This window comes from Camelus dromedarius, chromosome 23 (assembly GCF_036321535.1).
Source record: "Camelus dromedarius isolate mCamDro1 chromosome 23, mCamDro1.pat, whole genome shotgun sequence".
Classification (NCBI taxonomy): Eukaryota; Metazoa; Chordata; class Mammalia; order Artiodactyla; family Camelidae; genus Camelus; species Camelus dromedarius.
The window spans coordinates 7,878,216-7,902,315 of NC_087458.1; the positions used below are offsets into that span (position 1 = coordinate 7,878,216).

Below are 24,100 nucleotides of genomic sequence, written 5' to 3' on the forward strand. Positions count from 1 at the left end.
TCTACAACTTATTCCATTGGTCTGTGAGGCTTTCACAGTGGAAAAACCCAACCTTTCATCTCTTCATCCCTCAGCCTTTCATTACTGTGCCCTTGACAGGCCAACATTGCCATAACTGCCTGTTCATTGGATAATCAAGATCAAATGTCTTTGCCAATATAATTCTTTTCTTTGCCTATGTACAGCTCAGTTGGCAGAAGGTGCCCAAAATGACCCAGAAGCTGCCATAGCCTTAGGTTTAGTGGTACCCCTACTGTGACCGCTGGTGGAAGCATCTCCCACCCTAGGAACTAGGGCTTCTAACCCTGCTGAGCCTTAACTGAGTCACAGATTCCCCCAGTGGGTCACTGGGACTGATGGTGAGAGGGATGTTTCTACTTCCATTCCCTGGTTCCTGAACCCATCATTTTGAGCACCATGAAATGGCCATTGGTTCAAAATATATATACTACATTTTGAAAACAGTACCTTAATCCAGAGGATGTTTTCCCCAAGCTCGTATTAGATGTGCTGTAAAAAGGCCATATTAGGTATAATTATACAATGGAATAATACTCAGCCTTAAAAAAGAATAAAATAATGCCATTTGCAGCAAAATGGATGGACTTGGAGATTGTCATTCTAAGTGAAGTAAACCAGAAAGAGAAAGAAAAATACCATATGATATCACTTATATGTGGAATCTAAAAAAAAAGACACAAATGAATTTATTTATGAAACAGAGACTCACAGATATAGAAAACAAAGTTATGGTTACCAGGGGGTAATGGGGGTGGGAAGGGATAAATTGGGAGTTGGAGATTTTCAGATACTAACTACTATATATAAAATAGATATTCAACAAGTTTCTTCTGTATAGCACAGGGATCTATATTCAATATTTTGCAGTAACCTATAATGCAAAAGAATATGAAAAGGAATATATGTATGTATATGTATGACTGAAACATTATGCTGTACACCAGAAATTGACACGACATTGTAAACTGAGTATACTTCAATTTAAAAAAAAGACCATACTAATGTACTATCTGGCTGGCAATTTCAAGGTGATATGGTGTATTGTAGGGCCAATGGATCCTGTGGTCACATGTCCATTGTCACATTTCCTTCACTGTAAAGTGGATTCCTTTGGTTAGAGGTGATATATATGGGATCTCATAAAGAAAAATCATTTCCTTTATTTCCTTGGCTACTGATATTGGTGATGGCCAAGGCACTTGGGCAGGGAAGGCAAATCCATATACAGAATATGCATTAATCCCAGTAAGGAATTATTGCTCCCCACTGCAGACTGAAAGAGGTACGTTGTAATCAACATACTTTCCAGTGGCTGATTGGTCTCTTTGAGGGATGGTGCCATGTTGAGTTTTCAGCATCTGTCTCTGCTGCTGACAGACCAAACATCCAGCAGTGGCAGTAGCTAGATCAGCCTTGGTGAGAGGGAGCCCATGCTGGTGAGCCCTGACATAGTCTCCATATTTACTGCCACAACTACTCCATTCATGGGCCCATTGTGCAGCCCTGGCATGGCGGAGGACAAAGACTGGCTGTTATCCACTGGAGTCCTTCTGTCCCCTTAGCCATTCGATGTCTCCTCTGCAGTGAATGCTCTTCAATGATACTGCCATAGACACAATGCCCACTCCTGTAAATCCATCCATATAGCTCTTCCCTAGACTTCCTTATCTCCAATCTTCCAGTTTTGCCCTTTCATGGCCTGACCTACCAGCCAAACCGTTTACCACTGCTCAAGAGTCCATGTATATACTTCGCTCCAGTCACCTCTCTCCTTGCAAAGTAGATGACTAGGGTATCGTTTGAAATCTCCTGTTTGGAGGACTTTCTTTCACCATGTCTTTTAGGGCCACCCCTGAGTGGGGCTGGAGTGTGGTAACAACCCATGTTTAGCTCACATCAATCTATCAAAGTGATCCATTCATGGACCAGGTGTGGGCTTTTTTTCTCCTCTGAATTCTGATCACAGACCAGCCCAACAAGGCTACAGAGTGAGCTGAGAGAGATGGGACGGTGCAGCAGAGATAGACGATGTGGGAGTCGGGGCTTCCTGCCCATGTAGCTTCCTCGTGCCCTCTGAATGCACTCAGACCTCGTCACAAATGTACATTTTGGATTGCTGCTATGCCCACCCATGTGTGCTTGTGACTTGGTGGGTCTCAGAATTTCTAGATCTTAATAGGAAAGGGAAACAGGAAAAGGAGGGAATCCAACAAGTAATTAAGTAAATAATCCAAATAATTGAGCAGCTGATGACTATGGGCAGCTGGAGCTCCAAGGTGCTGGGGGCTGGGGGAGGCTGTGGGGAACTTCCCTCCCACTGTTCCCACCTGAGAGGTGAGGGGCTGGGGTTTTAGTCTGTCAACTTGCCCTCTGTCACTGGTTGAGGGCTGTTGCCAGGGCCATTCTGACTTGCCAGGCATTTAGGCCAAGTGTACCCCAACATCGAAAATAATCCCCAAGCCTTTGGCTTGTTGAGGTGACTGCTAAGGGCAGATGGATGGAGGCACCAACAGGATCTTCTATATCCCATTAACTTTCAAAATTATGAGTTGATGCCTAACAACATCTGGAGGTGACCAGTGATTTTATTTTTTAGTATCATGAACTCATGGACTTCTTAATCCATTCGACCTGTTTCAATCTCTTCAGTCATTACTCAGCTTAGCACTGATGTTGTCTTGTCTTTGGCCAATGGGAGTCTTTTCAAGTTGGCTACTGGGTCCTTTTGACATGAGCCTGACCTGAGTCTCATAACTTCCTTGTTCTCAAGTATGACAAGTTATCCTGCCCCAGACCTGGAATTTCTCCGAAGGTTCCTTTTAGTGAAAAGTACTATTTAGACACCATGATCCGGACACAAGGGGTATTCACTGTTTCTGGTCTGTCACTGATTCTAAGCCTCTTCAGTAGACAGAAGATAAATATGCAAAGGATGAAGTCATGCTGCTATTTTCAATCCAGATTTAAGATTAGCAATTTTTGCTTAACTTTGCTTTTCTTACACTGAAAACCTTAGTTCTTAACACCATTACTATAATTACTTATTTGCTTTATCACCATAAATAGCACTTTTCAAAATAATGCCAGCATTAAGATTTGTCCATGGTTCTCTTTGTCCTTAGGGATCTATAGTCAAAATGCTGAGTTTCATAATCACTTGAAAGAAAATTCTTCTATGTGGCTTTGCCTCCAACTTCATATATAATTAGGTGCATTTGTTTCAGTCTGTTTTAAATGTTTAGGGATTGCATCACTTTCCCTCTGTTTTATTTAATCTAAAATTAATTCTAATTTAATTTGGTGCTTTAATTAAATAAAACATTTATGTGATTCCAAGATCAAAACCATAAAATAAGATGTTATTACCATTTTACAAGTGAAGAAACTGAGGCTCAGAAAGATTAGTACCTTCCTCAGTATCACAGAAAAGTGAGCAGTCTTTCCCCTCAGGGGACAGGGAGAGGGGCTGCGGGGAGCCTGCAGATGGAACTGACTTTTTCTCAAGAAGTAGATTTGCATGTACTCAGGGTTAAGCCTTCCAGTTCTTCAGCTGTTCTTTGAGAAACAGGCTGATGATCTCCTCTGTACACATGAATTTGCAGCCCTCAAAGCCAGGGTCTGTTAGCTCAGGGGGGACAGCTGGCTCCAGCTCACACAGCAGAGGCTCTCCCACAATGCTGTTCAGCCTGTAGATCCCCTCGGCACCCTACTTCCCCTCCCACCTACCCCACCCCCTGCCTGCAGTCAGCTGCAGGAGCCCTGAGTTACACCCAGCCCTTCCTGGGCCCTCCCTCGCCTGGGCTGGGGTCCCGTGCTTCCTGGCCCCTTTCAGAAGCTATCAAAGCCTCTATTCTCCAAACACAGCTGTGCCAGCGTTCAGTGCCGTGTCCATCCCCCCCTTCAGCCCCACTCCCATGTCCCCGCGGCATAGGATCCAGGTGCCTGTGTGATGTGCAGCGCCTGAGAAAAAAACCAAGATGCTTGGGCCCCTACCCCTCAGTCTGGGAAAGTGGGGGCAGGTGTTCAAGAGGCTGGAGGGACAGACTCTCCCTGTGGTTGGGAATATAGTGAGGAAGACCCAGGGCTAACACTGGAGCTGGGGGGAGGTTGGGATGCTAGAACTTGGAGGGGAGATTCTGTTTCCTGAACTAGGGTCATGGCCTCAGCTTTGTCCTGGATGGGAGGCTTAGCAGGGTGAGGGCAAGAGATTTACTGTTCTCATCCAGAGAGATTGGAAAAATCCCCAGGGCCCAGGAGGCTGGGAGACGGGCCAGCTGATTGCATGTAGAAGAGGAGAGCTGCCACCACTCCCTCCTTCTCTCTTTCTTCTCCTCACCTCCCCCATTTTCTCTCCCCTGAGAGAGACAGCTGGGGGCCCTGGCAAGAACATTGGGAGGCAGGAGATTTAGGTTTGGGGTCACGGTCAGTCAGTCAGTTTCATGCTATGTGACCCTAGACAGTCACATCATCACTTTGGGCCTCAGTTTCCTCACCCAGAAGATACCTAAAGATACCTGAGACATTCTCCTCCTATTAGTGGGACAGGAAGTTAGTTCTACTTGAAATCCGACTTTCACTCTTCCTGCTTCCATTGATCCTGTTTGCTTCCAGCCAGTCCATGAGGATCCCTTTCTGAGTCCTAGAGGGGAAGGTCTTGGTTCTCACCTCTTCTCAAAAAGCAGATAGAAATGGGCCAGGGTTGTCACATGGCCATGGGTCAAGATGCAAATATAGAAAGTTCCTGATCAGAAATTTCCAGGTCAAAGTGCAGGTCAGACTTCAGTATGCATTATTCAGCTGGAAATGTTGGGAAGTCTTGAGGAAGTGCTCATTTTCTCCCCTGGGAAATCCTAGGGAAAGGACTCCTCTCTCAAATAGTGAGCCCTCTATCCAGTTCACAGAGGAGTGGCCCACTGACCTCCTGGCCAGGAGATCTGGTACAAATTACTCTGTGTATGTGTGTGTATGACTAGTAAAGGAAAAGAATCAGATTTTGCTGAGCCCAAGCCATGGGCCAGGGCTTAGCCAGCCCAAGTGCAGCAGATGCTACCCAGAGCAGCAGATAGCACTCAGCCCATTGTACAGAAGAAGAAATTGTTGTAGAGAAACAAAGGTCTTCCCAAAGTTTTGGGAAATGCAAATGGCAGAACAGGAGCTTGACCTCAGTGCCCATGACTCCAGAGTCCTGGCTCTCTTCAAGATCCTCACAGCAGCAGCTGACTGTTCTCTCACCAGATCTGGTTTCCCACCAGGGGTCTGCTTCTTGGAACAAACTGTCTGGTACCAGTCCTTCTCCAGACCCAGGTGCTTCCAGCCTCCATCAAGGTTGGACTCCCCCAGAACACCAAAATATGTACCCGCATTTCTACTTATGAAGGGAGGTGGTGAGGAAGGTCACTTTCTCCATCTTCTCTGGTCACAGCCAGGTTTCCCTGAGGCAAGAATTGTGGTTACATGTGAGCCACCACTAGGATTGAATTTCAGCCACTTGGTTACCTGGCTCTGCTTTGCTGGGCTCAAGCCCTAACAAGCCCAGATGGAGACAAGCCTCTGTGGGGATTAGGCTGGATACATGCCCCCATGCTGAGACTGTCTTTCAGCTCAGGGATGCCAAGTCCTAGGGCTACAGAGGTGCTGCCCAGATCTGTCCCCAAGGGCCTTCTCAGATTCCTCCCCCCTCCACCAGAGGACTTGGGACAGCATTCCCAAGCACTAAAATAGTGCCTGTTCCACAGTGGACATGGAGTATTCCAGAATTTCCACACAGCGGGGACTTGGGTGAGTCTAGATGAAAGGTCAGTGACCTGCCCTGAGGCTGCATTTGTATCACAGGCACCCCACTTTACTTGGGTTATTTTGGAGGTGCTGCTAGAGATTGTGGGAATCAAAGCCTCTGACAAGCTATCGTCGATGCCATCACTGGCATTCAGGGGAGAGAATCCAGGTGTCTGTCTGTGCTACCCACAGTCAGTGCAGAGGACTTTGCCTGGAATCCCAGGAGGGAGGAGGGAGAAAGGAGGAGGGAGGGGGAAAGAGAGTCTGGGAAAGAAGAGGGAAGTGGAGGCCCTGGAGCTGTGAGGGGGGTGTCATTGGTATTCTGGGCGCTGAGGAGTCCCCAGCGGCTGGGCAGCACTCACGGACCACCCCCTGGCACCAGGCTGCACATTCATCAGCGAGCTCTGGCCAGTGGGCCCTCTGGGCTCCCAGCAACGCCTGCACTTTGCACATTGGTTTGCATGAGCAGTAATGTTCATTCACGGTGCCACTTCCCACCCCCACCCCCATGTCTAGAGTTCCTGACTTGCTTTGCTTAACCCATGAATCTGCTCTCTAACCTCCATCCCTCCAGCTGCAAAGTCAGCTCGTCCTCTGTGCAGGGAGTAGGAGCACCACAGGAGACAAAATCCAATCAGAGCTTCCTCCAGGGAGGTGGCTAAGGTCATTTGCACCTCATCCTGCCTCCAAATAAGAGATTCCCTCCCCCGTTTTTATATATGTGTGGTATCTCTCCAGGAGCAAAGCCTCCTTCCCATTCTCCTTCCATCCTTTTCCCCACTAAGTCTGAGTCCCTCCTCCTTTCCCTTGACTAAGGGGAAGTCCCTCCGACTATCTAACTTCCATCCCTCCAGCTACAACATCATCCTCTAGCTCGGCGAGCTCTCCCTGCCCGCCCCTTCTGCCCTCCCTCCCTTCTCCAAGTCTTCGGCTTCTCATCCCCAGGACGATGTCCTACTTCGCTCGTCCTTGCTCTCACGGCTGCCGCCGCCGGGAACCGACGCAGAAGAGGCAGCAGGTCCCGTGATCTTCCAGAGCCCCCCGCGTTCCCAACCCGGGGGCGGGGGCGGCCCCTAGGAAGAGCGGGGCGGGGGCGGGGGGGAAAGAAAGGGGGTTTTGTGCAGCGCCCGGCGGCCCGGCGCCCTCTTCCGAGCGTCCTGCGGGCCCAGCCTCTCCTTGCGCCCGCGCAGTCCCCGCCGCAGTCTCGGCTGCAGCTGCAGGACCCAGCAGTGGACCCGGAGGAGACCCCCGGAGGAGGAGGCAAACTTCGCAGTGCTGAGCCCCCATCCTGGTCCTCGGCCGCCCGCGGGTAGGTGAGTGTGAGCACAGCCCGGCCGCCCCCTGGGAAGGGGAGAGAAGGGAGCGCCTCCCACCCCGCAGCCCTTGCCCCCCGTGGCTCTGGCGCACCCAACTCGCCAACCCCTGACACCCCCGGGAGGTCCGCTGTCGGCCACCCCGGAGCGCCCACGGCCCTGCTGCCATCTCCAGCTCTGCCGCCCAGCTCTGCTGCTGGCACCCCCATTGCTGCTTGCAGTTTGACCCGCAGCACCTTTGAGTCCGCGGGATGATGGGAACGCCCCTCTTGGTCCTCACATCTTCACTGCTGCGCGCTCCAGTCCCAGCACCGCCGCCGAGATTTCCGGTCTTGCCTTGGGCAGGGCGGTGGCAGTTCGAGGTTCAGCCCCCGGCTCTGTACCTATTCTGCGGGCATCACCGCTGGAGGAGCTGCGGTGAGCAACCCTTCTTCTGGGGGTACCTCCCTGTAGCCCGCAGGACAACCGATAGGATCCGCTGTAGAAGTGGTCTCCGCGTGCCGGCTGGAGCTAGAATGCCAGCTCTGCCCCTTACTTGCTGTGTGACCTTGAGCAAGTTAGTTGACCTCCCTGAATCTCAAGTGCCTCATCAGTGTAATGTATAAACAGTGTTTTTCCTCAAAGTTGAGGTTATATATAGGAAGCATGTAGTAAGAAGCCCGGCTCAGGTAAATGGTCAGTAACCGTTAGCTGGAATTTCAGTCATCACTTCCGCTTTCCTTCCTGGCACTGCTGTTGAGCTAGGGAACCCCCTCACTCGCCCCAGGTACTTCCATATCCGCTTCCTATCAGAATAGCTCTGTCCACTTGGTTCTAACAGGACCAAGATTTGCCACCAGTTTTGTGAGCACCATTAATATCTGCATTACTTCTATTCCAGATAATACTAGTAAGATCAAGGGACACTGTCACCCACAGACCCACCCCCAGTAATGCTGGTGCTTGTGTTGTCACGGCTAACTTTGCTGTTGATAACAGCACCGTCCACATTTAAGATTTTATACGAGGAGGAGCTGTAACAGCTCAGCTGGCAATGTTGCTAATCTAGTTGTGCTTCCAATAAATAGGACTATTTATACGATTACTGCAATTACTCCTTCAGGCCTGCTAAGGCTTTACTGACATTGTGGAGGTTCATGTTGCCCCTCACACAGCTGCTAAGGGAATAGTTAAGAGCTTCCCTCCTGTGGTGACTGAAGCTCTGGCCTCCTGTGTATCCCTGCTAACCCTGCTGAGTGCTGGAGCTCAGCTCCTGTGGGCAGAACCTGGACTGCCAGCTGGTGGGCATTCAGCATAGAGGTGGTGGGTGGTGGGTGTGTTTGCATGTGTGTATGTATGTGCACGCGTGCATTCTCTCTCTCTCTCTCTCTCTCTCTCTCACACACACACACACACACACAGCCTAGTCTTGATTCTCTGTGGATTGCATTCATGAAGTCTGTGAGGGAGATGGATGTCCATGGTCAGACAGGAATGATAATGTAATGAGAGGGAAGTTTCCTGAATAGCTGGGGAAACTCAGGACAAAGGCTGAAGTCCAGATGCTAGAGCAGAGGGATGGTGTGGCATTAGGAGAAGGGACAGGAAGACTGCTGAGCTCTTGAGGTTAGAGATGGAGTGTCCTGCTCTGGAGGATGAGAAGATGAGGAGAGGTGGGTGGGTGTGTGGGATTGAGAAGGCCAAGGCCTGAACCCCTGGGTCTGAGTCTGGTGCGAGGGGAGGGAATGCTTAAGTTTTCCCAGGACTGCTAGCTACGCCAGGAAGGGGCTTGAGGCCAAGCTTAGTGTGATTGGTGGGGGCATGGAGGGTGTGCAGAGCTCTCTGTGAGAACCACACAGTCAGGGCCACCCTCTTGGCCTCTCTGGCTCCCAGTCCTGGAGGTAGGGGTGAGATACCCTCCACGGTCCAGGGCAGCCAGGTCCTCATTAGACCAGACTTTCTCCCTTCATTCCCCCACCTACATAACAAAGGTGAAAGGGGGGACTAGGGTGATGGTCCCAGAGTGGCTCCAGCTATATGGGTTTCTGGGCCGCCCGTCAGAAAGCTGAGAGCCAGGCCTGTGAGCAGCTCCAGCTCCAGCCCAGAGAGAGGGGAGGGAGGGTGCCAGAAAGGGGCCTGGCTCAGGACCTGGCACAGCTCAAATGCATGGCAAACAGTCTCCCAAGCACCCGGCAGGCACTGGCTGTTTATGCCAAATGGTCCCCCCCTCCAGCCTCAGAAAGCAGTTCTCTCAAGTGCCCCATGCCCAGAGCTGGTCTCAGTACCATCTGATCTGGCCCCATCAGGAACCTCCTCCCTCTCAAAGGTCAGAGAGAGGCCCTGGGCATCTGGCTTTTGCCACTCTTCCCCTAATTCTGACCCTGAGGAAAGATGCCCTGCCATAGAGGGAAAATGGAGGTTACAGTGGTGCAGAGCACCCTGGGAGGATCTAAGAAGGAAATTTCCCATCAGCTCAGGCTCAGGAAAGGGTGGACACATATGAAGGCAGAGCCTGAGAAGTCAGGGAAGATGGAGGGGGAACAATAGGCCTGAAAATGAGAGTGAGTAGCCAGCGGGAATAAGCCTAATCTCTAGGAAGTCTTGCCTTCAGTCTAACCTTCATCTCTCCTGCTGCACCATTGGCCTATTCCATGGCAGACTCGGGTCTCCATACTCTTCTGAGTCTAGCCTAACCCTTAAAGATGACGTTGGCTCTGCAGCCTTCCCTCGTGGGGGCATATTGACCTAGTGCCTGACTCAGGGTCAATGCTATCTCTTCCGGGCCCATTTCTCAATGTCCCACCCTCATCCCTCCATTATGAGCGTGTAAGTGTTTTGGGATCCTCAGAGGAATACTCTGAGTTCTCAGAGCTTCTGATAGCCAAGGGCATGAGGGAGATGTTCCCTCTCATTTATTCTCACTTCCCCCCTTAGCCCACTGCCCTGTCCAGGGCCAGGGTGGGGGAAGGGAGAGGCTGGAGGAAGGCCAGACTGGCAGAGACAGGGGCTTTGTCCCAGCTGTTTCTGAGCCAGGAGATCCGGTGGGAAAGACCGTGCCAGGCAGAAAGGAAAGGCTGGGAGGAAGAAGGGAGAAGGCAGCCAAGGAAGGGGGGTGGAGGATGCTGGGGAGTAAAGAGAAGAGTTTCCTTGTAAGTAATAGTGGAGTGAGGGGAGGCTGAGGAGAGTTTGGGCTGGAGAGGAGCTGTGTAATGCCTGGGTTTAGTCTAGGAAACCTTCCTGGAGGAGGCTAAGTGGGTATGATACTCAGGGAGGAAGGGACAGGAAGGAAGAAAGTTTGGAGGGATAGTGTGAGAGGAGGAGAGTTCAAAGGAGTCTGGCACTGGGAGAGGCAGAGGGGACTTAGAGTTATGCTTAGAGCATAATAGCACCCATCATTCATGCTATAGGCTACAAGCATTTACTGAGCTCCTACTGTGTTCAGGATGCTGTACTTTTGTACAGGATTTTTTTTCTCTTAGGATAAAAGCACTCTCAAAGCACACAGCCCCATCACAGTGTGTGAGGTGGTAGTAATGGTGCATAGTTACAAGTAAGAAAACAAAGGCCTAAAGAGAGTAAGGAACTTGCCTAAAGTTACACAGTGAGTTGATAAGGACCCAGGTCTTGGCTGTGAATAAAAACCCCTTAACAGGGAGACGGAGATCAGAAATAGTGTTCATGGTGTGGTGGGGGCAGTGGGCTTGAAGGCCAGGACATGTGTGAGTCCATGTGGATGTGGTATGAGAAGAAGAGAAGTCCATTCTGATGTCTGACCCCATCTTTCCTCCTCAAGTCCCTCCATCAGCTTGCATCATGGCCCCGCTGTTCCTGCCCCTGCTGGCCGCTCTGGCTCTGGCCCAGGTCCCTGCAGCCTTGGCTGATGCTCTGGAGGGGGACAGCTCAGGTAAGCAACCCCACTCCAGGTCACTGTCTCTGTCTCCTGCATCTCCCCTATCGTAGGAAGCAGCTTCTTGCTTGGCCCTAGCCAACCTCTGCTACCCTCCAGGAATCCAGGGAGGAGATAGAATTGGGAGTGCTGTGGGGAGAGGTCTGGGCAGGGACACTTGAAAATAAGGGATGAGTTGTGGGCCCTGGTAGGGTGGTGGAAAGTTGGGGGTAGGGCCAGGGAGTGGCACTAGCATAGTTGCAAGGCTGCCAGTCTCCAGGGTGGAGGATGGGGGACCCTTGGGGCAGAATTCATCCTTGGGGCAGGATGAATGGAGCTGGGAGGCAGAACAGAGGTGGAGTTGGAAGAAATCCTGAGGGTGACTCTGAAGGGGACAGATAGGGAAACTTTGAGGACAGGACTGGAGGACCTAGGAGGTGAGGTCAGAAGACCCTGGGTGAGGCCCAGGAATCCTGGCGTGATACTGGGATACTCTGGGGATGAAACTGACTGGGAGACTTTGCCGGTGGTTCTGGAGACGGTGAGGGGTGGGCCTGGGGGACCTAAAGATGGGCTTGCGGGATTCAGAGGGCTGGAGCCCAGGTTCCTGGGGGCGGGGTTTCAAAAACGCAAGGGCGAGGCCTGGGAATCTGGGGGCGGGGCGGGAAGGATCCCAGAGTGGGGCTTGGAAACCCTAGGGTGGGTTCCGGCGGATCCACAGCATGAAGTTCCAACGGGGAGCCCCCACCCCACCCCCATCCCACCCCCTCCCCTCAGAGGACCGGGCCTTCAGTGTGCGCATCGCGGGCGACGCGCCGCTGCAGGGCGTTCTGGGCGGCGCCCTCACCATCCCGTGCCACGTTCACTACCTGCGGCCGCCGCCGAGCCGCCGGGCGGCGCTGGGCTCCCCGCGGGTCAAGTGGACCTTCCTGTCCGGCGGCCGGGAGGCCGAGGTGCTGGTGGCGCGGGGTCTGCGCGTCAAGGTGAGCGAGGCCTACCGGTTCCGCGTGGCACTGCCTGCCTACCCGGCGTCACTCACCGATGTCTCCCTGGCGCTGAGCGAGCTGCGGCCCAACGACTCAGGAATCTACCGCTGCGAGGTCCAGCACGGCATAGATGACAGCAGCGACGCTGTGGAGGTCAAGGTCAAAGGTTAGAGGGCGGGACGGGGAGAAGTTCCCGGAGAGAGGGAGGGAGGACTCCAGCCCTCAGGGAGCCTACAGTTTAAGGGGGTAGCAAACACCTAGAAGGCACAGACTGAGTTGGAAAAGGAGTGAGTAGATACAGGCCTTGGTTACCTCCTTTCTCTTCAGATGGAGGAAGTTCTACTCACAGTCTAACTTAAGCCCCTCATGCTGTAGAGTGAGCACAATTTGGACTTTACCCTTTGTGTACAAGGGAGTGACAAGGAGGGTGAAGGGAGGTCAGTGTGCTGGGTGATCATGCCTCAGGATCTTCTCTGCCCCTCAGGGGTCGTCTTTCTCTACCGGGAGGGCTCTGCCCGCTACGCTTTCTCCTTTGCTGGGGCCCAGGAGGCCTGTGCCCGCATCGGAGCCCGCATTGCCACCCCGGAACAGCTCTACGCCGCCTACCTTGGGGGATATGAACAGTGCGATGCTGGCTGGTTGTCTGACCAGACCGTGAGGTGGGCTGGGGCTGTGGACTATGAGCTTCTGGTCGTCTCTGAGGTGGCTATGGTCTCCATACGGCTCTGCCAGTGGCTGCCTGCTGCCTCAGGCTGGCCATAAAGGGCTCCCTGGCCCTGGGGAATGAAGTTGGTCCATGGAGGGTGGGTTAGGACCCTGCCCTGAGGGGTGTGCATTTCTGCAGAGATGAGAGAACAACTGGCTGCCTTGAAAGGCAATGTAATTCAGGAGGGTCACCATGGGATGTCTCCCTGGTAAAGGCATTTGTACCCTCTCCCCAGATATCCCATCCAGACCCCACGAGAGGCTTGTTATGGAGACATGGATGGCTTCCCCGGAGTCCGGAACTATGGAGTGGTGGACCCAGATGACCTCTATGATGTCTACTGTTATGCTGAAGAACTAAATGGTGATTGGGGGTGAAGGGTTCCCAGGAGAAGAGCCCCCTCGCCACTGCTGCCCATAGGTCCTCCAGAGGCCTCTGCTGGACTGTATCATCCCTTATCATCCTATGTTTAAGTGGGCAGCCAGGGGTAAGGAAACAGTGTTCCTCCCTCCCAAAACTGTCAGAGAGGCAAGTTCATGGCCAAAGCCTCAGACAGGTGGTAGGAGACTGAGTTTGAGTCTGACTCTGCTGCTACTTGCTGTGCATCTCTCTACCTTTTAGTATCTCTGGGCCTCAGTTTCCTTCTTTTTGGAATGAGGAAATTGGGCCAGTTTCCTTTGAGCAACAATATCCATCCTAAGGTTCTATCAAGACTTCAATCCTATGAAGTAGGGTGGAGGACTGCGTGTCACAGATGAGGAGACAGAGGCCCAGAGAAGCTCTCCCAGAGCCCCTGTGGGAGCCCAGGGTGGAAGGGACTACCTTCCTGGTAACCCAGCCTTCTCTTCCTTCCCAGGAGAGCTGTTCCTGGGTGCCCCTCCAGACAAACTGACGCTGGAGGAGGCACGGGCGTATTGCCAGGAGCGGGGTGCCGAGATTGCTACCACAGGCCAGCTGTATGCAGCCTGGGATGGTGGCCTGGACCGCTGCAGCCCAGGCTGGCTGGCCGATGGCAGTGTGCGCTACCCCATCGTCACACCCAGCCAGCGCTGCGGTGGGGGCCTCCCTGGGGTCAAGACTCTCTTCCTCTTCCCTAACCAGACTGGCTTCCCCAACAAGCATAGCCGCTTCAACGTCTACTGCTTCCGAGGTGAGCCTACTTCCCTGCAGAGGCTGAGACTAACCTCAGAGATACAGAGCTGAGTCATACAGCCCTACCCCAGCCCTGGCCAGTTTCTCTTGGGTCCTTGCCATTTGCCTGAAGGAGCCTTGGGTGATGATCAGCTTGTCACCTAGAGTTCTAATTCTGGTTGGTCTTTGCTTGGTCTACTTGGCCTCAAGGAGGGCTCACCTCTCTCATCTCCTCACCTGCCTCCACATCTTAGTCCATGCCTTGTCTCTTCCCATTTCAAAGCTACCTCTCCCATACTGAGCTGCCAAATATATTTCCATTTCTGTTCAGCTCATGAGCAGAGAAGAGATGACCAATATTCTCTGAATCCAACGAATGATCTGCTCTAGTTAACCAAATACCTTCCAGAGCTCTCAGAGGGGCTTCCAGAACCCTCAGCTTGAAGTTGTCGGATTTTTAACCACTAAATATTGATGGACAAACACAATTTCCCCCACAGGGAGCAGATCTTCAAGGACAGTGGGTGTAGAGATGGCTCCCTGCCCACATCTTATATTGGGAGCTGGAAGGGAGGCAGTGCCTAGGACCCCTAGAGACACAGGGCCCAGGCCAAGGGTGGCTGACTATCAGGGAGGCATTGCCATGGAGTGTCTGAGTTCTTGCCCCAGTCATGAGCTTGTGGTACTGTACAAGGGCTGGAGGCAGAGATGGGAGGAGAAGACTCAGACTTTACCCTTAGAGAGCCCCTAGTCTAAAGGAGAAAGACCCAATTTCTGACATGGGAGCCCCCAGTCTGACCGAAGACAAGATGCCTCATTCCCAGCATGAGGAAAGACAGAGAAAAGCATTACTTCCAAGGTGACAGATCTCCAGACAGCTTTAGCCTGAGGCTGGAAAGGGTGGGGAAGTGCAGTGCACAGGAAGACAGGTCCATCTGGAAAGGCTTACAGGAACACAGATAATGGTGATGATGAAGATGATAATTATAATAGCTAACACTTCTATGCACTGATTATAATTATGTGCCAAGCTCTGTTCTGATAAGAAATAGGAGGAACTGAATCAGGAGAACAGGGGAGGTAACAGAACGACTATGGTTGGGAGCAGGTGGAGGACAGACGCAGGCAAGGGCACAGGTTGGCTTGTCTGGGATGAGCAAGGCTCACTGGAGCAGGTGATGAGGGCAGGACGTGCTGTCCTGTCTTGTCTGGCTGAACACAGATGGCCCTCAGGGCTTTTCTTAGCCCAATTCCACCTTCACTTCATTGGTTTTCTGCTCTTGGTTCCTTTCCCCAGGGACAAGGTAATTTATTCTAAAATTCTGGTTATTTGAAGGGAGCAGATCCTGGAAGGATGGGGTGGCCCCTTCCTTTGCCCCTTTGCCCCAACACTGAGATCGTCAGGTGGTGACAATTGAATGTCCCTCTTGTACGCTACCCTTCAGCTCTCCTATGGCGATGACAGCCTGTCTCCCGTTTCATTTCTAAAGTCTTAGGATGACTGGAATCCCACACAACAAACCCAGGGTCCCAAGATGCTGAGGTCATTCTGTCTATCCTTTTGCATCCATCTCCTTATTCAAGGAAAAACCTCTCTCGAGCCTTGAAAAAAAATTATTTTCTCTCCTGAGCCTTTCTTTGCCATTTTATCCATTGTATTTTTCATGTTTTTCTTCTGAGGGGGGTGGTAATTAGGATTATTTACTTATATTTTTAATTGGAGGTACCAGGGATTGAACCCAGGATCTCGTGCATGCTAAGCATGTGCTCTACCACTGAGCTATATACCCTCCCCGCTACCATTCTGTCTAAAGCAGTACTTTCCATCTCCTTACTCCACTTAATTGTTCTTTATCTGGTAACATTTTAATATATGTTTATTTATCTGTACCTAGAATATAAATTCCCTTGAGGGCAGGAAACTTGCTGTTTTGCTCTGCACTGTATCCTCAGTGGCTAGGAGACTGCTTGGCGTGACACATAGTGGGTACTTGATTAATGCTTGAGGAATGAGTGCTGAAGTCCTGGGGTGCTCCAAGGGCCCCATGGGTGCTCCACAGGGAAGATAAGAGGGAAGAGAATTCCATGGTCTCTGATTCTAACCCAGAACCCTCATGTGCAGGCTGTGACCTGGGAGGGCAGAGTCACTTCTTTAACCTCACGTTGGCACTTTCCTCCTGCTGCAGACTCTGCCCAGCCCTCTGCCATCCCTGAGGCCTCCAACCCAGCCTCTGATCTGGCTTCTGATGCACTGGAAGCCATTGTCACAGTGACAGAGACCCTGGAGGAACTGCAGCTGCCTCAGGAAGCTGTGGAGAGTGAGTCTCGAGGAGCCATCTACTCCATTCCCATCGTGGAGGATGGAGGAGGTGGAAGCTCCACTCCAGAAGACCCAGCAGAGGCCCCTAGGACCCTCCTAGGTAACTCAAATCCCTTTTCCTGGGGATGTCTCCACTTGAGAGGGGCAAGTCCAGGTTGAGGCTAGGGTTGTGGCCACTGTGACTCAGCCCTGTCCTCTCTCAGCAGCAAAGTAGTGCAAGGCATCTCTCTTGTAGCTTTCCTAACTTTTGCCTTTCCAGAAAATTCCACTCCCAACTAGCTGGGTTTGGAGATGCTTGGACCAAGGAGTTACACTCTGGGAAGAAAGGCTCTCCTTTCTTTGATCTCTCCTCCCCCTCACCTACCCAAAATAGATGAGAAAATTTTAACAGACTGGGAGAGGGAGATGCAACCATCATATTTTCCTGGGCTAATGACAGCTCACAGAGCCTTCTCAAGTTTTGCCTCAATATTGTAGCTCCAGTTGAAATTCCTCTGGTGTGGAGCAAAGAAAACTCCTCCTCAGGGCAAGCTCTCCCCTGTCCCCTAGGGTTCACCCTCCCCAGCCTGGCGTCTCTCCCCTTCCTCTTCCTTCTTCCTATCCTCTGGCGGGTACTGTCCCTGGTGCTGAATCATCTATGCTTTGCCTAGAATTCGAAACCCAATCTATTGTACCTCCCCTGGGGTCCTCAGAAGAGGAAGGCAAGGTGTTGGAGGAAGAAGAGGAATACAAAGATGATGAAGAGAAAGAAGAGGAAGAAGAAGAGGAGGAGGTGGAAGATGAGGCCCTGTGGGCCTGGCCCAGCGAGCTCAGCAGCCTGGACCTAGAGGCCCTTCTCCCCACTGAGCTGGCCCTAGAGGAGTCAGTCTCCCAGGCATCCCCACCAGCAAGGGCAGTCCTACAGCCTGGTGCATCACCAGCTTCCTATGGAGAGCCAGAGTCTCCCAGACCTCCAAGTGTCCTTGGACCACCCGCTGAGACTCAGCCCACGCCCAGGGAGGGGAACATGGCATCCCCACCACCATCTACTCCAGTTGGGAAGAGAGATATGGGGGAGGAGCCTGGGGGTCCTGAGCTGTCTGGGGTCCCCCGAGGAGAGAGCGAGGAGACAGGGAGCTCCGAGGATGCCCCTTCCTTGCTTCCAGTCACACGGGCCCCTGAGGGTACTAGGGAGCTGGAGACCCCCTCTGAAGAGAATTCTGGAAGAACTGTCCCAGCAGGGACTTCAGTGCCGGTCCAGCCGGTGCTGCCCACTGACAGCGCCAGCCGTGGTGGAGTGGCCGTGGCTCCCTCATCAGGTAACTTTGCCCAAGGCTCAACCTCCTTCTTTAGCCTCCTCCTCTTTCTCCCCCTACAACTCTGGATCACCTGACCTATTGTCCTTTAACCCACCATTGCCCCAGACTCTCCTGTCCTTTGCCTCCATTCTCCTACCCACCTCTACCTATGGGCTTCCAATCTTGGATACCCCACCTTGTGACTTCCATCCCAGCTCTGATTCCTCATCCTGGAATACCCAACTCCATGAGTGCTACCCTGTGACCCTCTCCCTGTTTCCAAAGTCCTCACCCTGTGACCCCAGCCCTACCACTGACCATCTGGGAGTTTTTCCTACCCTCAGCTCTCTACTTGTGACTCACATCTCACTGGGCCCCAGAGCACCCTCATGCCTTGTTACATGGATACCCCAGTCCCCCTACTGCACTCTTCAGGGCACAGGCCCATCCCTGACTGCTCATTCCCCTTCCTGTGTGCTGTCCCCCCTTCAGCTGCCTCCCACTGATATCAGGGAAGCCTGGGATCCCATCCCCATCCCTCAACCTTTGGGGTTCAGGAGAGCCCTTATTCCCACAGAGCCTTAAGTGATTACTTCTGTGAAGTATTTTTTGACTGTTTCATGGAAACAAGCCTTGGAAATAAATCTCTATTAAACTGCTTTATAACCCAAACTCTGGCACCCTCTGTCTCCACCCCAGCTGTCTGCCCCTTTCATTCCATGGATTTGTGTCCTGGGTAGCTCTTTGATGCTTCTCTTTGTCACCATTCCTCTCTGTTGATCTCTCTGTCTCCCTCTCCCCTGCCCCCCTGGGTCTCTATGTGTTTCTTTGCTTCTTCCTTTTCCATCTTCAGCCTGTACCCTTTCCTGTCCTAGCAATCTAACAGCCCCTTGCTGTTCCCACATCCTCTCATCAGGCCTGTCTCTGCCTTCCTTTCTGACTCCTGAGATCCCAAATCTGACCATACACATTACCCCAGAGAAGTCACTGTCAGTCTGCGGGAGTGATGGGAGTTGTAGTCCCTCACATCTGATGGGGAGAAACCTCTGTGGCCCAGTGTGTGTCCGTGTCCATTTGTATTCACTTCTGATCATTTGGATGGCTCCCATCTAGAGCCATACATACAGAGTACTGACCCTCAGCATAGAGGCTATTCCCTGACATGCAAGTGCCCCAGGACCCTGCTCCCCATCTCAGCAGGGGGATGGTATCTAACTTTCATCCCACTGCCCATGGCCTCTCCCTCCTCCACTAACTCCTGCACTAATGACCACCCTCACCCCCTATTTCAACCTCCCTGAACCCAAAAGATCTCAAAGTTCCTAATGCTGGAGAAGACACAAATCAGGAGGCAAGAATGGAGAGTGTGGAGGGAGGGGGAATGGGAAGTTAGGTTCTGGGGTCTGAGAGAAGTCCTACTATTTAGTGAAGGTTGAGCTTCCCCATAGAGATCTCTGGAGAAGGCTGGGATCCTCCTAGTCCCAGGACACCTCTCCTAGATGGCCCAGGTGGGCAGGGGGCCCTGCATCCCACCCATGCTCACCCATTTCAATTTCTGGCTCCCTCCCAGATGGCCTTGGATTTCAGTGCTGTGTAGGGTGGATAGGGGCTTTGGTGGGAAAAGGAGCACCATTGGAAGTATCTGTGGTGTCTTAGTTACCCCACCTGGAGGATGAATGAGAGGTCTTCTGGCCTGCTATTGCACAGGAGGGAAGGAAGAACTTTCCAAAGGGAAGGAGGTGAGGACCAGAAAGTCTCAAGAGAAGTTCCTTCACTTCCAACCCCTCCCCACTTCCCTGGTTCAGGTTCTGCCACCCACAGCCAGGGGAGGGACTTATGGGGCACCAGAGACCAAATTTAAGGGTCCCTGTTCCCCAGGGTTGGAGAGTTGGACAGAGAGAAGCATAGAGGACAACAGGAAGAGCAGGAAAGTGAGGAATAGGAGGGTTTCAGGACTCCTACCCTCTATAAGACCTGGTGCTTAAAGGGTTAAATAAAACACCTCCCCCCCTGGCTTTGCCCTGGGGGATAGTAATACCAGCTTGGAAGAGACTGTTGGCAGAAGGGGTGATGACGGGGGAATGGTGCTGGAACAGCTGATTCATTTACCTAAAACAGCTAGGTCATCCCAGCAAAATTCTTTGAATCATCTCCAGCTTCTCCTCCCCCTACCTCTGCTCTGATCCCCACCAAGCAGTGGGATCTTGGGTCAGAGTAAAGCATTGTGGGCCCTGGCCTTGGCTGCTAGGAGTGGACGGCATGGTCTGAAGGGTCCCACCCAGGGATGGGCTCAAAGCCCTGACCAGTGCTGTCAGTCTGTGGGGTCATCTTCTCCTGGTCATCCGGAGTAGAATCTGATGGCTCCTTCGGCACTCGTAGTCTAAGGACAGCAATATCCCATCTCAGGATCCAGAGAGAGAGTCCGGAGGAGAAGGCAGATGGCATAGCCAGACGGAGCTGGATCCAGCCAACAGATTGCAGGCCTTCAGGGTAGTGTGTTAGTCTAAGAAGACTGCCTGGAGGAGAGGGAGCCAGAAGGAAGGAGCAAAATAGATTGGAAGGGTTTCTAGGCTGAGGAACCCGCAGAGGCCTGAAGTGGAGGGGGAAAGGGGAGCCTGGTAAGGGGGAAGAGTCTGGGAAGATAAGAAGGGGAGGCAAAGAGGTTGGATGATGTTGGGAGAGTATGTGGAGCCAGCCCTGCAGGACAGTGGGAGCTGCTGCAGCTCCATTCCTGAGCTGGAGGCAAGAGGGCAGGGCATAGAGTGAGGGAAGGCTATTGGATCTTCACTAACAGCTTCTGGGGCTGGCTCTGCCCAGTGGCCAGTAGGAGGAATGGTTAGCTCCCTCCTGGACCACCCTAACATCAGGTCCCAGAAGCAAGAAAGGGCAGGCTGCACCTCACTGTTGCTATGGTGGCTGTCCTCTCCTTCAGTTCCACCCAGCCCACCTAGACTCCACAGAACTGTGCTAGGACCTGACACAAAGACAAGGGGTGAGGGACTAAACTCTAGGCCTAGAGAGGTAAAGTGACCAGCCCAATGTCACCCAGCAGAGCCAGGAGCTAGGTAACAGTCCAGGATGCATGACTGATGACCAAGCATCTTTCCCCTTAGTGGGTTAGGTCCTGGGGGCCTTCCTGGCCACTTCCCCCCTCCCCGCCCCTGTTAAACAGGGCCCACACTGGTGAGTATGACAATGGCCAGAACAGGGCTGAGCCAGAAGTGGGGGTCAGTGAAGAAGGGGGGAAACCCAGAACCCAGGGCTGGGCTGTGACCAGAGGCAGACTCCAGGGAGAACCTTTAAGGTATTGTGATAGCCCTCAGACAAGGGGGTCAGGGCTGGGGCCTCTGACCCCTGTCCTGGAGGGCTCAGGCTGCAGAGCTGGTCACCCTTGCTCCCCCACCTCACTTCTCTCCCCCTCTCAGGTGACTGTGTCCCCAGCCCCTGCCACAATGGTGGGACATGCTTGGAGGAGGAGGAGGGGGTCCGCTGCCTATGTTTGCCTGGCTATGGGGGGGATCTGTGCGATGTTGGTGAGTGTGTTGAGGGGCTGTGGTGGGGGGAGATTGGAAGCCTGGACCCTGCCACTATGTGCTAGTCCTGGAGGGGGGCACTGGTTTTGGCTTTGCCATTAATGAATCCCCATTTTAGACATCACATAACGTCTCAGAGACTTACCCTCAATTTCCTCATCTGTTAAGTGGAACCAAAAATGCCTCTCGCGCGGGAAGGTAGGGGAAGGAGGGAGATCTGTGCTCCTGGCATCAGGCGGGCAGTCAAGACTTGGCCAGTTTCCATTCTCCTGGGAAGAGAGGAGGGTTCCGCTCTTCTTTAGGATGGACAGATCCAGGCTGGGACTCCAGCCCTCACCCTGGTCCCTGTTGCTCAGAGAAGGAAAGCGTCAAGTTTCCCTGCACCAGGGCCCGCCCCCTAGCTCCTAGTTGCACCGTTCCAGCACGCCCTTTGGCACCGCCCCCTGACATTAGCCCCGCCCCCTCGGTCTGCGGTAGTAGGAGGAGCCTCTCTGGTTTCCCGGGTCCTTGGCCTCAGCTGCCTGCCTTTCTGTGTCCCAGGCCTCCGCTTCTGCAGCCCCGGCTGGGACGCCTTCCAGGGCGCCTGCTACAAGCACTTTTCTACACGAAGGAGCTGGGAGGAGGCGGAGAACAAGTGCCGGATGTACGGCGCGCACCTGGCCAGCATCAGCACACCCGAGGAACAGGACTTCATTAACAGTGGGCTGGGGACGGGGAGGGAGGCGACCCTCGTCACATGTTCTCACTCATACACCCAGTCACTCATTAATCAATTAATTAATGAGTGTATGTGGTAATTAGCTCCCTTATACGTTAATGCAGATATTCATTACTTTGGTTTACCTCATTCATTCATTCACTTTTCCTTTCTCCCTCCTTCCTTCTCCACACGTGCGTAGTGGGGGCTTCAGGCAGGGAAGGGCTGAGGTTGGCGCAGGAAATACACCTGCATCAGCCTGGCCGTTGCTGGGGGGCTCATCTTTAGTCGCTCCCCACCTCCCTGGCTCTTCTGCTTCCATCTATCCCCGACTCTGATCTTGTTGAAAGTTTTACTCTTTTCCAGAGTTTCCCTTTTCTAGCCCTGGTGATAGTTTCCTTCTTCCCTCACCCCCCACGTCCCTGCTTTCCATTCTGCCCTTGTGCAGAGATTGGAGGGAGGGATGAGGAAATTACGAAGCGCGGATTTTGGACTGCGGGAAGAACTCCCCCGCGGGCACCCACAGACCTCCTGGTAACGGGGAATGGCCGCCATCTGCTGGCGGCGAAGCTCACTGCACACCTTCGTCTCCCCTGCGGTTCTTTCCCAGATCGGTACCGGGAGTACCAGTGGATCGGGCTCAATGACAGGACCATCGAAGGCGATTTCCTGTGGTCAGATGGCGTCCCCCTGGTGAGAGGCTCTGGCTGCCCCTCATGCTGTCTAGGTCGCTTCTTCCAAACACCTGCCCTCCACCCGCAATGACCCCTATCCCTCCCTCTCCTTTTCCCCGGCCCCTTCCCTTTCTCTCTTCTCCGCTGGCCCTTCTCCCTTCCTTGTGTCCCCCTCTCTTCTTTTCTGGTTCCCATTACCCCTCCCCTCAAAGCCCTCGACCTCTTATTTCCCCTCATGGAGTCCCCTAGTCCCCATCTTTCTAGGCTTCCCGCTTCCGGTGCCCCACCCTGCCCCTTCTCAGGTCCTCGAGGTCTAGTCCTCCCAGTGCTCCTGGTGCTGGAGCTCCTCACCACCTCCTCCATCTCCCCCTCAACCCACTCCCAGCTCTATGAGAACTGGAACCCTGGGCAGCCAGACAGCTACTTCCTGTCCGGAGAGAACTGCGTGGTTATGGTGTGGCACGATCAGGGACAATGGAGTGATGTGCCCTGCAACTACCACCTGTCCTACACCTGCAAGATGGGGCTGGGTGAGGGCGGGCAAGGGGGTGTGTGCCAGGGGATCTGGGAACTGATGAGTGTGTAGAAGGAGGGTGCAGAGCTACACAGAGGAGTCAGAAATCTGTCCCAGGCCATGGGCATGGGAGGGGTACCAAATTAGGTGGGTCCGCTGGGAATCCCTGCTCTCTTTTGTGTCAGGTTGTGGCCTATTTCTCTCCTCCTTCATCCCTGTTCTGGAAACTGTTACCCACAGAGCCAGGCCCCCAGCTCCTGACTGTGTCCCTCCTGCAGTGTCCTGTGGGCCTCCACCAGAGCTGCCCCTGGCTCAAGTGTTTGGCCGTCCACGGCTGCGCTATGAAGTGGACACAGTGCTTCGTTACCGGTGCCGGGAGGGGCTGGCCCAGCGCAACCTGCCACTGATACGCTGCCAGGAGAATGGTCGCTGGGAGCCCCCCCAGATCTCCTGTGTGCCTCGCAGGCCTGTGAGTGCCAGAAGGAGGCAGGTGGGGGGCACTAGCCAACACAGCCCTTGCTCTGTCCTAGCTTTATCCACCACTGGCTGTGTAACCTTGGAGTTATCACTACCCCTCTCTGGGGTCCCCTTCAGTGCTGAGAATATGAGAGTCACACTGGGCTCTTCAGGGCTGAGCCAGGAAGTGTTTTGATGAGGTCAGGGGTCAAGGAGCAAGAACACCAGAATGCAGGCTCTGAGAAGAGAAAGGAAGAGGAGCTTAAGGGTGGAGGGTAAGTCTGTGTGTGTCTTCCCCAGGCTCGAGCTCTGCACCCAATAAACACCCCAGGAGAATATCAGAGGAGGCCAGTGTGGCGCTGGAAGGCATGGTTGAACCCCCCTCCCAATCCTGCTCCAAGTCCCTAAGGGGCAAGGCTGCCAGCATTGCCCTCTGCCTCCAACCCTCCCTCAAACCCGAACCTGTGCTCTTCCCACTACAGGGAATGACAACATGAGAAGGGTGGAGCTGAAGTCCAGGTGATAGTGCCTGAAGGGGCTTCTGGGAAACACCCGGGCAGCTCCAGCCCTGCCTTAGACCCTCTCACCTCTACCCTGGGCATCAGATTTTCCTCAGGGCCTCGGGTAGTTCCCTAAGTGCCTCAACTGCCCTCTCCTTGCCAGCCATCCTATCCCCTCCATTCTCCTGGGGGGCACTGTGCACACTCACTCTGTTTTCCAAGAGAATGGGTTTGCAGGATGGAGTACCTGTAAAACCAGCAGGAAATAAAGCTGCATTTGAGCCCAAGCAAGTCTGATGCTTCTGTGTGTGTAAAAGAGAAAAAAGTAGAGT

At 53.1% G+C, this 24,100-nt stretch overlaps 1 protein-coding gene across 10 annotated transcripts; it reads left to right on the forward strand.

Annotated features, from left to right (window-relative positions):
• The first annotated feature begins 4,960 nt into the window (after nucleotides 1-4,960).
• BCAN (brevican) lies at nucleotides 4,961-24,055 on the forward strand. 10 transcript variants are annotated; one of them, XM_031436062.2, is made up of 16 exons: nucleotides 6,987-7,109; nucleotides 7,331-7,526; nucleotides 10,882-10,992; nucleotides 11,752-12,126; nucleotides 12,445-12,619; nucleotides 12,902-13,029; nucleotides 13,523-13,816; nucleotides 15,984-16,217; nucleotides 16,768-17,415; nucleotides 20,820-20,927; nucleotides 21,468-21,626; nucleotides 22,235-22,317; nucleotides 22,684-22,828; nucleotides 23,091-23,281; nucleotides 23,569-23,634; nucleotides 23,751-24,055. In XM_031436062.2, exons 2-16 carry the CDS (start codon nucleotides 7,361-7,363, stop codon nucleotides 23,763-23,765), a joined length of 2,898 nt encoding a protein of 965 aa, XP_031291922.1. In that variant the 5' UTR covers nucleotides 6,987-7,109; nucleotides 7,331-7,360; the 3' UTR covers nucleotides 23,766-24,055. The 10 variants fall into 10 exon arrangements, with proteins under 10 accessions (XP_064333924.1, XP_064333925.1, XP_031291930.1 ...); XM_031436060.2 differs by having other exon boundaries at nucleotides 6,922-7,109; nucleotides 23,569-24,055; XM_031436061.2 differs by having other exon boundaries at nucleotides 7,285-7,526; nucleotides 23,569-24,055.
• The last annotated feature ends 45 nt before the right edge of the window (nucleotides 24,056-24,100 follow it).

Bases quoted from the DNA above. Each gene is read 5' to 3' on its own strand.
- BCAN (XM_031436060.2), top strand. From the start codon at position 7,361: ATGATGGGAACGCCCCTCTTGGTCCTCACATCTTCACTGCTGCGCGCT. The intron at 7,527-10,881 runs GTGAGCAACCCT...TTCCTCCTCAAG, and splicing joins TCACCGCTGGAGGAGCTGCG to TCCCTCCATCAGCTTGCATC. The intron at 22,829-23,090 runs GTGAGGGCGGGC...TCCCTCCTGCAG, and splicing joins CACCTGCAAGATGGGGCTGG to TGTCCTGTGGGCCTCCACCA.